The sequence below is a fragment of the Taudactylus pleione genome, unplaced genomic scaffold (genome assembly GCF_031769625.1).
Source record: "Taudactylus pleione unplaced genomic scaffold, aTauple2 ptg001990l, whole genome shotgun sequence".
Lineage (NCBI taxonomy): Eukaryota > Metazoa > Chordata > Amphibia > Anura > Myobatrachidae > Taudactylus > Taudactylus pleione.
The window spans coordinates 5,880,889-5,895,092 of NW_028286386.1; the positions used below are offsets into that span (position 1 = coordinate 5,880,889).

Consider the following 14,204-nt stretch of genomic DNA (forward strand, 5'->3'; position numbering starts at 1 on the left):
TTCCATCTGCCTGGAAACCCCCCTCCCCAGCCCACACCATGACTACAATAGAAATAGTAATATAATAAGATTGTTACTAGTGCCGCATGTTCTTCTCAGTATCACAAATGAAATAATTAGCACCAACTGTGGATCTTTTAACATGTATCAGCCAGTAATAAATAACCTGTGCACCAACTAGAAGATCTGGAAAACATGCACTGTTAAAGATGCACTGCTATAGAGCCCAATATGTACATAAATGTCCAGGGCAGTGCTAGGTTCTTCTTCTGTTCCTCCAGGCTCCCGAACTTGCTCCAATATATAAACCCTTTACTGCACCAGCTTGGTCTTTTTTTTGTTCTGGCTGCCAACAGCGATTCAAGTATTGCAGTGCACGTGTACAAACAGCTTGAGGAGCAACACCATACCTTGGCTCATAATGACCATGGAATACTTGTAACGGACAGAGAGAGTAACCCTCTACATCAGCCGGCCGGCAGTAAGCATTAGCATCTTGCACAAGTGGGGGAGAGCTGATTGTTGCTGAATACACCGACAGATGAAATCTGCTATCTGCACTAAAGGCAGACTGTCCTTTATGGAAACACAAAGCATATATTGCTGTGTGAATTGACCCATAATAATCACGGTGATTAATATGATAAGTGGAATCAATAATATTGGCTAAGACTTTGGCTGGAATGTATTAACGTTTTTTCCTGTATGAGAGGAAAGACAGACTATTTGTTTCCACTACTCGATTAGTGCTGTCTGGAACATATATGGCCATTTAAATATTTTTATATGTAAGAGACACCTACTGCAGGGGTGAATCTCTTCTTTTTTTTATATATATATACAAGCCAACTTACACATTTTTTTACCAGTTTGGTATTTTATATATTTTTGTGCGTCTATATATTTATTTATTTATACTTTTTGTCTTCATTATTTTTCAGATACATGTATATTTTTATAACTGTTAATAAATTGTAATACCTTTTCATCATTAGCGGTGTTTGTCTGACAAGTTGATAATAACGAATAATAACACTGATTATCAGTGCTATGAGATGTTTATTAATTGATGTTATACTCAGATTATATAACTATGAGGGCTCCAGTGGGCGTCTCAATACAAATTCCACTGGCTAATGCATTAGCAATTACTAAGCGGCACAAATCGTTTGCATTAGTGTTCAAATGTGAATCAGGCCTAGAGAACATGTGGAGGACATGAGTACAAGACTTACAGGCATCACTGGATACCTTCCTCCAGAATTTAGACCTATTTAAGGGATAGCATTTGCATTTATTTAAAAAAAGATTGTCAAAGGGCGTTAAACATTTTTTATTTCTCAACTATATATTTTACTCTGCACTTGGCAGTTTAAGAATTTGTTTTGTACAAGTGAATTAATATTTCATTAAGAATGATTAATGAGTTGGTGTGGCAGGAACAGTACATATACTTAAATAAGGGGCTAATATAGTGGAGTTGCTAAAGTGTTTACTGGTTACAAATGGGGCAAACACATAACATTGGCAATGGGAAAAATTTAAAGGACTTGGTGTGGAAATAATAAAATTAACCATTACCAAATAAATATTTAATATCTTTCCGTTTCAAGTGCACTTTAATAAGAACCAAGTGAGTTATGTGGGGTACTGGCCGAACGATTTTGGGAAGCATAGACACTAACCAATCAGCCGCCCGATAAGTATGGCCAGAGGAACCAGCGCTTCATGTGGCCAGACATATGGGTACACACAAGCAGATGTGAACAACATATCTTCCAGATATATCGCATCTGTCACGCAGCACATCCGATGCAATATATTTGTGAAAGATGTCGTTTACAGACTCATTGTGTGTACAATGCAGATGCACTGAACGGATATATTGATCGTCTGCACCAGATTCCTTTAGGGAAATGAAGTCTTCTGGTCATTGTGAAACCACCCCCTCTGATAAAGGTGCATCCTGTTTTGAAAAGAATTTCGGAGATGTCCAGGATACGGATACAGATGAGAAATTATTTTCAACGTGGACCATAGATATACATTGGTTTTATTTCATGCTTGGGGGGGCTATTCAATTCAGTGCGCTGTTAATAGCGCCGTGAAGAAGTTCCCGGAGCTATACAATTCAGCGCACATTAAGACCAACTAAAACCACTTAAGTCAGAGAATGCATTTAGCGAGACTAAAGCTGGATGTTTAGTCACGCTAACCATCATTCTTCTACTAAAGTGCCAGCCGTGAGGCTGTTAGCAAGGCGGTAAGCTGGAAAACAGCATTGCATGCCAGCACTTTAGTTGGATTTCTGCTGGCACCCTCAGGAGAGTGCGAGAAGAAATCCTTTAGTCGGCCTAACAGCACGCTGAATTGACTAGCTCCGGGACTCATTACCGCTGAATTTATGCACTATGTTTGGCAACCCCCGTTTCTTTTTATCAACATGTTAGATCGTCTACATTGGACATGTATTTCAGTGAATGCATATTCGATGTATAATCACTATTTATTAATTCATCCATAGGGCTGAGCACAGAAAAATCAAAGTCAAGGACGAGATCAGGCCACAAGGGAGAAGAGTTCAGCTGCCGTTGTAACAACCCACCTCCCTCGTGGTTACCTGAATTAGAACCAAATGTTTTTACTAAGCGCTATAATCCTAGCGCGCATATATATATATATATTTTTATTTTTTTGGTTTCTTAACACACACAAATAAAAAATTGGGAACACCAACAAAGTGCATATATACAGGCGATCTGGTGAGCTTACCTACATTCCATTTCTACGTTCCATTTCTCACTTACACTGTACTAAAATTATTGTCAGCTACCTGCTGGAATTTTCATGTCTCCGACTACACATAACTAACAATTAACTTGTGCCCAACAACAATGGGTGAAGACAATGTTATCAGTGCAATGGAGTGATGGTTATATCTGGTTTTCCACTATAGTCTTCTAGAAAAGTTATTTTTTTACTTGTACACCGACTGGTGATACTACAAAGGGCCGTTTCTCTTCTCATTTGCTGAATATTTCCCTGCATCTGCCTGAATTGATGAAGCACTTATCAGTCACAGCCAGGGCTTACCAAGCTGCTAGAGAAGAGGTGGGCATCTCATATTGATAGCTGGACTTTATGTATAATGCTGGCATTCAATGGAAAGGTGATGTCCTAATCCTTTCCTGCTGAAACACATCTTCTGTATAACAGTTTGAAACCATGTACAATAATGTAATGCTTCTAGAATGCCCAGGTTTCTACGAGAAGTGACAATTAGCAGTGCTGTTGGGTAAAATAGGAGTTCTCTATAGGTTAAATTGGAAAGTCCACATATTTACCAGGAATGTAAAACCGTTGCTGTAAATGTATAACTTGAAGGGTTTGCAGATATGGGAACTTTGCATGCACTAATGGGACATTCTTCCTCAGCTGCTCACAACTTTCTGAAGAGCAGCATAACCAGGAGTTCCAATAAGAACAATGTGTAGCCACATGTGAATGCTTGGCTTCACAATGCAGGGATGGATTATGTGCCAGAGGTGCCTTGAAGCTGCTCTTACTGGCATATACCAGATAATGAAACAAGGTGTCCAATTTCAAGCTTTATAGTGGAGAAACAAACTAATATTAAATGGCTAAACAGGACAAAATGTAATATAGGCTTTGATATCCATTTTGCGCAATTAAGCTTTTTTTTTCCCCACACAGGAATATGAACCAAAGTAAAGCTGGGTACACACTATACGATGCGAGACTCGGCGGCGGTACAGTGCGATGTAACGTGACATTGCACACACCGTCCATACTGCACAATCCGGATGCTGCATGTAAGTGCACCGTGACGCTCATTGCATTGTCTCATCTGCTGTGCAGAACACATGGGACAATGCAATAAACAACGGATCAGGCCTACACACTAAACAATGTGTACGATATATCATTCCCATCTGCGTCACAATGACAAATCGTACAATATAGTGTATAGTGTGTACCCAGCTTTAGAGGTAATTTGATACAATTAAAAAAAGTGGTAAAATAAAAGTATGACTTCAAATCAGCAGACATTACTCACACCAGTTTATATATGCTTATACACCAGTGGTAATTTGCATTTACAAAGATGAAATTCATAAACTGCAACAGGGAATAATGAGGCAATAACCTTGTGCTGAGTCACCAAATACTCCCATCAATAAAGATGCAGCTTTACATGGTAAGGACATAGTTCTGATAAATATTCCTCGTCAATTACTCATGGAGATAGTCGAGTCACCTTCCGTGGTCGCAGAGTCTTTGGATGAGCCAGTGTGTTTGTTGAATCAGACCACAGCTTTAATTTGGCCGAGCACGGGTCTTCACGGCAGCCATAACGACACCAACCATAAGGGCAGCCACTGTAAATCCTTGGGAAAGGATACGTGCACGCATTGACAGCTGGGACTGCCGAGTTTTCCCCTGCTTGAAGGCAATGAGCCCATACGTTAAAGCACCAGCAGTGGCAAGGCATCCTGTAGTGATTATAGAGGGATACAAGATTCAGTTACAATAATGTTACTTTTTCTTTTAAAACTTAACCTTTGTGGTTGAAAATTGAATCATTATTTAGCATCAATTTTCTTAAAATACACCGTGACAGCCCCACACTAATGGGTAAGCTCCCTATACAGTAGAGATCAGAAAATAAAAACGTCTAGAAGATATATACTGTTACGGCCCCCTACCCCTGGTGTCTATGACAACTTTTCCAACCTGCCCAGAAAAAATATAAACCAAGAACAAGGGTGGAAATATTGGGCTGCCATGAAGTATTTCAAGAAAATGAAATGAATTGTAAATTATTTTAGAATTTCCTTTTCAATCCCATGGCAGCCCTACGCACATATGTACCCAAGCAGTAATGCACAGATAGTGGGGTTCTAACACCATCACTGGTACAGAGAAAAAGGAACATTTTATTAAACTACTTGAAGCATTTCTTCCAGACAGCTGAAGAGGTCACTTTCAGATAATATCTGAAGATGTGAACAAATGACCACCCAACTTCTTCGTAGATGATGACCTTATGTGTCAAGGAAGTTGCCACAGCATTTGTTGAATTCTCCCTAACAATTTCTGGCTTATCACATCAGTTCCTCTTGAAAGTCTATGGAACAGCATCCCTGATCCATCGTGTGAGTATGTTACGGTTAGAGCATGCCTTTTTTACGTGATCCTACAGGAAAGATCAGTCTTGCAGAATTCCTTGGTTCTGGAGAGGTAAACAGAAATCGCCCTTACAAGATCCTGGGCGTGTTTTCAAAGATCGGTGACTGTTAACCAATGGATTTAAAACAGCAATAGAAATAAATGCGAAGCAAGTCTGCTTACGCCCTGGTTAGTAAATATACCCCAGGCTATGCAACATTCTACCTGCCTACAGTGACCTATGATACCATGATTGGCAGAAAAAAAAAAATAAAAGAAGAAACTACTTTAGGTCAGAAAGTATTAGTTTATAACACCACCTTGTAGTTGTTGGGTAAAAGGCTCCAAACACCATAGGACATATAAGTCCCCAACTTGACAGGCAGATGTGATTGCAGCCAACAAAAACACTAAAGTGGAGATGTATTTTAAGTGTCAAATGAGCTAGATCCAGCATAGTTTGACACTAGTATCCATCTGCAACGTATATTAAAGAATTATCATAGAGAAAATCACTTTTCTCTGCTCACTTGCAAAGATATTGCCATCGCCAAACTGTTGTATGCTCTTCTTTCTACGTGCAGAGAGCCTAGAGGTGCCAGACTAGGCGCATCCTCATGCATGCGGAGTTAATCTGCAAATGAGATCTCGCACTTACACACTGGGGAGGCATGACCTGATGCACCAATGAACTTGCAGAGATCACAGGATGAGAGGTTTTCTCTCCCTCACTCCAGCATCATTACTCCCCGCTTCGCCTCGACAAGCGATGAAGCAGGAAACGCTTTATCGGCTCAATATGTGCCCTAATAATACAACTCCCTCCAATATGTAAATATAAAAAAGGATGTCCAGAACATTGAAATCCCAAGGAGACACAAAAGTGATTGATATTAGAACAAATTCTTTTTACTGCTTGGAACAAAGTAAGAAAACAAAGAAAAATATATATTTTTTTTTAAATGACAGATGTCAGTTTCATGACCAGAAAAACACCAAGTGGCAGACTGCTAAACCTCCAGGGAGGTGAGAACAAGATTCTGGGCTCTGCATACTGGTGGAAAACAAGAATGTATGTAATGCTTCAAGATCCAGGATCACAAAGTTTGGGTTTTCACACAGGATGAATCTCTTCCAAATCTGAGTGAACAGAGGACCAATTTCCTTTCCTAGTTAGAAGAGGGACCATGATTCCTGCACATCTCAGTAACAATTGCTTAATCTCCAAATCAGCAAAGAGAGAGCAGCCAGTATTTAGTCGCTGGCACAGAAAATCTTGCTGAAGCGGCAGAGGCCAAGGCTGTTTGTAGATAATTTCCCCATCTGCTGCAAAAACATGGATCACTAGGACCTTCACTGCTTCTTTCCATTTTCCCAAGTGTGTTGGCAATGATGGAAAAGAAGGAACATGTACCATCTGTATTATATATGGCACCAAAAGATCATCTATTCCTCCCACTCTATTGTCATTGGAATGAGAGAAGGACCAAGCTACCTTGGTACTCAGAGTTGTCATCGTTACATCTTTTGAGGAGGTTCGAACTTCCAGACAAGTAATAGAGAAACCTCTTTGTGCAGAGTACATTCCCCTGAATGGAGTGGATATTGGCTCTGGAGCCAAGTGCTCTGCAAAACTTCTGTAAGTAAAGTGAAAGCCTCAACCTATAGAACTGGAATCTGTTCTGAGCACCAGCCATTCAGGTTCAGATCATGGATCTGTAGAGACTCTGATGAGAGGATTTAAAAAAGCTGATCTCCAATCTCAATGATTGAGCAGATCCAGATGAATGACCCGCATATGCCAAATTGCCCCCTGGAGAAGAACATCCTAAGAATAAAGAGACAAGTCATACCAAAGTTAGATGCTGAGACTAAACTTGGCCTGCCAGATGTTGAATTGTGACATTTTTTTCCTCTGATATCTACCTGTACTCCCAAGAACTGCATCTGTTGAGATGGCACAAGTTTCTGAGCTGTCCTAGTTTAGAAGCTGTGCACCAGTTGTTTCATCATTGGGAGGTAATCCAGTTAAAGGCCAAATAAACCGTAACAACCAGTACCTTGGTGAAGATCCTTGGGAGATGTAGGGAGGCCAAATGAGAGACAGTTGAACTTTAATTGGTAAGCCAAAATTAAAAATATGAGGAATCAATGTTGAGCTGCTATAGGAATGTGAAGAGAAGCATCCTGAAGGTCTGTCTATTGCACAAAAAAAATGACACGAAAGAATGAGTTGATTGAGATGTCTCGAATCGAGGATGATTCTGAAAGCTGATGATTTCGCTACTTGAGCTTGGAATGGAAATCAGTGCTTCTCTGGGCCACAGAAATGGTAGAAATCGCTCCTTTCAAAAAAGTCTGCAGATTGTTTCAAAAAGCCCTCCTTCTGGATACAGAGTGGAACTCTATTTTGTAACCCTTGCTGACAAGCCTATAGACCTTGAGTGGTAAGTGCCAACCCTCTGCATAAATTGAAAGTCTACCATGCACAAGACTTAGTGGTTGTTGCGAAGAGAGACGTCATTAAAGCACCTTTGGCTCGAGAGCTCTCTTCCTTGCATCTGAAGGGACAAAATGATTGCTTAGAAACATGGGCACCATACTGCCTAGAATGCTGTTTCACAGGCTGAAGGCTCCATGCTTCCCTGAAGTAGTCCGAAAAGGAAGGAAAACATTATGTTCTCCGATCTCATGGCAAGTAATTGGATATGACCTTTGGGTTTTTTTATTTATTGTTTATTTTTTTAAATAAAGCTCATCATAGAAAAGAAAGGTGCTTTCAAAAGGAAATGTGGACTTACAATTCTTTAACTATGGCTTGCCTCCCAATGATGCAGCCAGAGAGTTCTTCTGGCAAATACTTTGATGCCAAACTCCAGGCAGAAAGGGTAAATTATACTCAATGACAGCTCACAAAAGAACTCAATAATTTTCTCAATACGTTTTAGTAAATAAGGTCTATTAATTTTCTCCACAAAGTAAACCCTTCACAATATTCAGACAAGTTTGTCACACTCCACAAATGCAATTAAACTAGCTTCTTTTCTTGCCTTCAACAGCTTGAAAAAGTAGAGAAAGAACGAGAAGAAAGAACTTTTAGAAAATAAGTTGAAAGCATGGCTGTGCAGTCACATTAGGGCAGTAGTAGAACAGGAGTCTGAGTCGAAGATTTGTCTGATAGACTCCACAAACCTGACAAAGTATACCGAACTAGGGGCTTACCTAAAGCAGGTGCTCTTAGCTTTGTGTGTGAACACAGGCTCAATGTTAACAGACCATGCTAATCCACAATCCGTAGCCACCAGAAAGCAACTCCATGCTTTTCCACGTTGTAATAGGCCTCAGAGCCAGCCTAACAATCTATGACTCCGTTGGCATCATGCATGATCCACTAGTATGCAAGAGTACACCTGAACAAGAAGCCAGGCCACATGGATCAACTACCATCCACAGAGAGCCAATCCTGTCCCAACTTGCACATTCGTGGGTGCATCACTAGGACCATCTAGAAGAGTTTGTCTCAGGGGAAAATAATAAAATAGTATACCCACATTTAAAATAAACACACTAGGAGAAGGAGGAATAGCACTATATACCATTCGTAGATGTTTAAATTTCCTGTCCCTGCTCAACTGACTATGGAGATTGTATAGGACTGCCAGAGAGTTAATAAGGAAAATAAAGGTCATCAAAAGGGAGAAAAAGACAGATTATAAAAATGCAGATACAAATCTCTAAAACCCATTCATTGTTATACCTGCTTATTGCATTTCTTTTTAATTTTCCAGTTCAAACCTACAGAATTTCATATATCTGTGATCTTTCAAGAACATATGATATACACACCATATTTTTAATGTGTAGTACATAAAAAAAAAAAATTATACCAATTATCATAGGAATTCAACAAATATATATTCATTCTTTGGTTTCATAAAGTTACAGGTTAAAAAAAAAAAGTACAAATAGTAATTAAGATAAATCACGTTTCATAGCCATCTTGTAGAGAAGCAAATTCTTTATTATGAAATGCCATGTAATAAAATTTAAATAAGAATTAAAGACGGCGTTTCTCAATACAGACTTCCTTCAACCCCTCCAGTCACAAATATGGAGGCCCACTGCAATATAGATAGCAGGCCCTATGCTGGTCAGTGCAGAGCTAGTGCCTACTAAAATGGGAAAAATAAAGTTGCATTCGCTACTATCCAAAAACCCTGATCAGTCGCCGCTATGTATGGTATATAGTGAATAAACTGCTTGCGCTCATTTAGTTGTCCATAGTATACAGTAAAGTAGTCATTTTTATGGGTACTAAAATAATACTGGGACTTGGAATTATACTCGTGTTTATTCTAGCACCCTGCATCTGTCACAACCCGTGCAGTTCCCCTTTCCTGCCTGGGGTGTCACTCTCTGCTCTGGTGCTTTTAGCACACTCAGCTGATGAAACAAACTTATTCTATACAGTCCAGTGTGTGCTAGAAACACCAGAGCAGAGAGCACCGCCCCAGGCAGGAAAGAGGAACTGCACGGGATGTGCGAGGTGCAGGGTGATAGAATGAAGACTACATACACACAGTGCTCAAGGCCAAATTACCCAGACAAAAAAAAACAAAAAAACAGCAAATGAGCAGGAGGTGAATATTCTGCAGAACAGTTTGGAAATGTTGCTCCTCTAGCTATACTATGTTCTGCTGATGCTGCTGGAAGATATAGCAGATAAAACTCATCACCGCAGGGAACATTATAAAGCAAAACTCGTTACTAATAAACTAATGTGACAGCACAGGATACTATAGCAGCCAGGTGTCACATGTTCATTTGAAGGAATGTATATTCGGATTTGACTTTCTGTGACCAAAGAATATACACATACATACATACATACATACATATACATATACATGCAGACAACAGCACTCAAGACAAAAACACATACAAGAGCCACGTCTGTAGATCCCTTTACCAATGGGCACAGGAGTTTTGGAAGGTTTAGGTGCACTGGATACACTGCCTCTGTCAGTCGCCCCATCACTCACCGATAGGTACAAATGGGTTTTCCTGGACTTTCCTCATGAACTTGCTCTTCAGTTGCTCCGTCTCCAGGTGGGATGTTGGCGTGAAGCCTTCAATGACCGGGGGCTCGGGATGCGCCATGTTGCTGTGTCTCCGCCCTCTCCCGCTTGTTGTTATCACACTGTCAAGGGCACGCGCTCCCCCCGGCGGTACGACGCACACATCCGGGCCATTCCACGGCACCCACAGGCTGACATTTCTGGTCATGTGAGCTGTGTCAGACATATTGCCATCACGTGTCTGCAACGAGAGGGATTAGAGTTAAAGCCAGGCAGGCCAGTCATGTCATGTCTTGCATCAATTCATATCCTGCCACCTAGTGGCAACACTGTAATATTACACAGGAGTGTCACTGGACTGAATAAACGGTAGAGCTTATTTCCCCTTCGCGCTAGGGACCTGGAAGTTGTGAGTGTGGAAGCGCGATTCTATGCACATAAAGGCCATCTAAAGAAGATTTGCTCGCCACGCTTCGGGCTCGGTGGCAGGGCTGGCCCTAGCCCAAATTTTTTGGTAAGCGAGTAGGTATTTTGGCGCCCCCCCTATGCAGTGCCCGCTGTAGTGGTCCCCCCTGTGCAGTGCCCCTTGTGCCCCCATCAGTAAGCTTATATAGTGCCCCCAGTAGTAGTCCCCCTATACAGTGCCCCCAGTAGTAGTCCCCCCCATGCAGTGCCCCCAGTAGTGGTCCCCCCTTGTAGTGCCCCTAGTAGTAATCCCTCCTCTTGTAGTGCCCCTAGTAGTCCCCCCTTGTAGTAGTCCCCCCATTGTTGTGCCTCCAGTGGAGGTTCCCCCCCATGTAGTGCCCCCAGTAGTAGTCCCCCCCAGTAGTAATCCTCCCTACAAGTGCCACCAGTAGTAGCCACCCTTCAAGTGCCCCCAGTAGTAGCCCCCCTTCTAGTGCCCCCAGTATTAGCCCCCCCCTTCTAGTGCCCCCAATAGTAATCCCCCCTTCAAGTGCCCCCAGTAGAAGTCCCCCCTTCTAGTGCCCCCAATATTAATCCTCCCTTCAAGTGCCCCCAGTAGTAATCCTCCCTTCTAGTGCCCCCATTAGTAATCCCCCCTTCAAGTGCCCCAGTAGTAATCCTCCTTTCAAGTGCCCCCAGTAGTAATAATCCCTTCTAATGCCCCCAGTAGTAATCCCCCCTTCAAGTGCCCCCAGTAGTAATCACCCCTTGTAGCCCCCCCAGTAGAGACACACGTAATAAAAAAAAACAAAAACACTTACCTGAAACCCCCGCTCCTGCTCCCGCCGCCGCTATCAGCTACTCCCGACCATTCTCCAGGGCCGCTTTGCATTATGGGAGAGACTTCATGACGTCATGAAGTCTCTCCCATTACCCACTGCGGGAGCCGGAAGATGGCTCCCGCAGTGGGAGGAGCAGCAGCCGATGAGAGTCTGACAGACTCTCATCAGATGCTGAAACAAACACACAGCTGCCGGCACCGGCGGCTGTGTGTTTGGCACTGTGTATCGCTGACCGAACTCCATCTGGTCAGCGCTACACACGCGGTGCAGCTGTGTCACAGAGACACAGTCTGCACCGCGTTAAGCCTCTGATAAATCTGCATGGTCGCGGCCGCGGCGCCCTTCACTATGTGGCGCCTTACTCGGCAGCGTTCCACGCGTAACCATAGAACCAGCCCTGCTCGGTGTCTTGGTACGCTCGCCATAAGGTTATATTCCCCCTCTATCCCCACATGGATGGTAGGGAATGACGTTGGACAGTAGCTGATGACATCAGGGTCCTCTCCGCCAATGGAATCTAGACACTACCGTGAATAAACGGTGCAGCCTCGAATAAAAGAATCAACCGTGTGTGAATACTACATATAGGGACCTGGCAAATGGAATTGATATTTCCCTGAGGCACTGATGACTTCTGAAATGATTAGAACAGATACAGGCAGCACTGATGACTGATTTTTTGTTTTGTTTATGATATATCTCTGGTTTTTAATCCTTACGCTGCTGATTTTTTTCTCACCCACATGATGAGGCCACTTTTTGACATTTGCGCTTGTCACACTCACAAATCAATATCAATTTTTTTATATTTTTTAATCTCTTTATAATAGTAGTTGGCTCAAAATACAGCATGATTACCCAACCAATATTGTATACAACTACAGAATAATATTTACAAAAACACAGCATGAACATCACTAATAGTAAACAACTATTAAGTTTTAATTTTTTTACCAGAGAAAGAAAGAAAAGAAAAAAAGGGGTACAGAGAGAAAAAGAAAAGGGGTGGTGGGGAGACAAAGGAGGCAACCTATGGTACTCTACACCAGCTTCATTCCATTCCGGGTAGCTGTCTATGGAATGTGGAAAATCATGGGTCCCAAGTAGCATGAAACTTTATCACCGCTTTGTGAAGGAGCACAGTGATATATTCCATAGATTTGCTTCCAATTTGTAGTAATCAACAGTTTAACCGCATTATAAATATGGCCATATAGTTTGTTTTGAGGTTTAGAGAGGGATCTAGTAGGATTACAAAGAAGCATCTTTAGAGGGTCCTTAGAAGGGGAGATACCAAGCACCTTAGACACCAAAGATGTGACTTCATCCCAATATTTTGATATCAGGGGCCAGTCCCACCACACATGTAAATAGGAAGCAATTTAGCCACATTGCCTCCAACAAAGATCTGAAGACCCTGGGAAAATTCGATGTAGTTTCGCAGGGGGGGGTACACTTTTAAATAATTTTATTTTATGTTGGTATTAATGGAGGACTTAGCTACCCATTGTCTGATATCTGCCCAATCATCGTCCTCAAAACTAATCCCCAAATCTTGCTCCCAGGTCAGCTCAAAAGGCTCCTTGAATTCAGGGGATGAGGGGGATAACAGAAAGTATAAGATCGATATGGATCCCTTGCAGCCAGGGTTGTAAATACATCTATGCTCAAATGCAGTAGGCTGTCGCATTTTATGGGCTTTACTGAGTGATCTAATAAAACTACAATCTGTAAGCAAGCTTCATTCGTCCTTCCACGTATCCAGCCGGGGCTGGATTTTTCTTCGTAGAAAAAAAAGATGGTGGGCTGCGCCCGTGTATTGACTACCAGGGTCTTAATGAAATAACTATTAAGAATCGCTACCCTCTTCCTCTCATAACGGAGTTATTCGATAGAGTCAAGGGAGCTACAGTTTTTACCAAGCTCGACCTAAGAGGAGCCTATAATTTAATTTGTATCTGCCCTGGAGATGAATGGAAAACTGCCTTCAACACCAGGGATGGGCACTACGAATATCTCGTTATGCCCTTCGGTCTCTGTAATGCTCCGGCCGTCTTCCAGTTTTTCATCAACAAAATCTTCTGGGATCTTTTGTACAAGTGTGTGGTCGTTTACTTGGACGATATTTTGATTTTTTCTCAAGACCTCCAAACTCATCAAGTTCAGGTGAAAGAAGTCCTTTTGAGGTTGCGGTCCAATCAACTTTTTTGCATATTAGAGAAGTGCCTATTTGAAGTCTCAAGTGTACCATTCCTGGGGTACATCATCTCCGGAACAGGCCTTCAAATGGATTCTTCAAAACTACAAGCCATTCTTGATTGGTCTCTTCCTTCTTCCTTAAAATCCATACAAAGGTTCCTAGGATTTGCCAACTATTATCGCAAGTTTGTGAAGGGTTTTTCCACACTGGTAGCTCCTATTACAACCCTCACCCACAAGGGAGCTGATCCAACTAAATGGTCCGTCGAAGCTACCTCTGTATTCCAACTTCTTAAGTAAGCCTTCATCTCTGCCCCCATCTTAAAGCAACCGGATTCCACCAGGCCATTTATCCTGGAGGTGGATGCATCCTCTGAAGGTATCGGTGCAGTGCTCTCCCAGCGATTCGAAGATGAAAAACTTCATCCCTGCGGTTTCTTTTCCCGGAAGTTTTTGCCTGCAGAAAAGAACTACACCATCGGAGATCAAG

At 42.0% G+C, this 14,204-nt stretch overlaps 1 protein-coding gene across 1 annotated transcript; it reads right to left on the reverse strand.

Moving 5' to 3' along the window:
- Positions 1-4,066: 4,066 nt before the first annotated feature.
- Positions 4,067-10,515, reverse strand: HIGD2A (HIG1 hypoxia inducible domain family member 2A). The gene is made up of 2 exons (XM_088465403.1): positions 10,233-10,515; positions 4,067-4,514 (listed from the first exon to the last, which is right to left on the reverse strand). The coding sequence occupies exons 1-2, from the start codon at positions 10,492-10,494 to the stop codon at positions 4,339-4,341; spliced, it is 438 nt and encodes a 145-aa protein (XP_088321529.1). The 5' UTR covers positions 10,495-10,515; the 3' UTR covers positions 4,067-4,338.
- Between the last annotated feature and the right edge of the window lie 3,689 nt (positions 10,516-14,204).

Bases quoted from the DNA above. Each gene is read 5' to 3' on its own strand.
- HIGD2A (XM_088465403.1), bottom strand. From the start codon at position 10,494: ATGTCTGACACAGCTCACATGACCAGAAATGTCAGCCTGTGGGTGCCG. The intron at 4,515-10,232 runs GTGAGTGATGGG...TAATCACTACAG, and splicing joins AAACCCATTTGTACCTATCG to GATGCCTTGCCACTGCTGGT.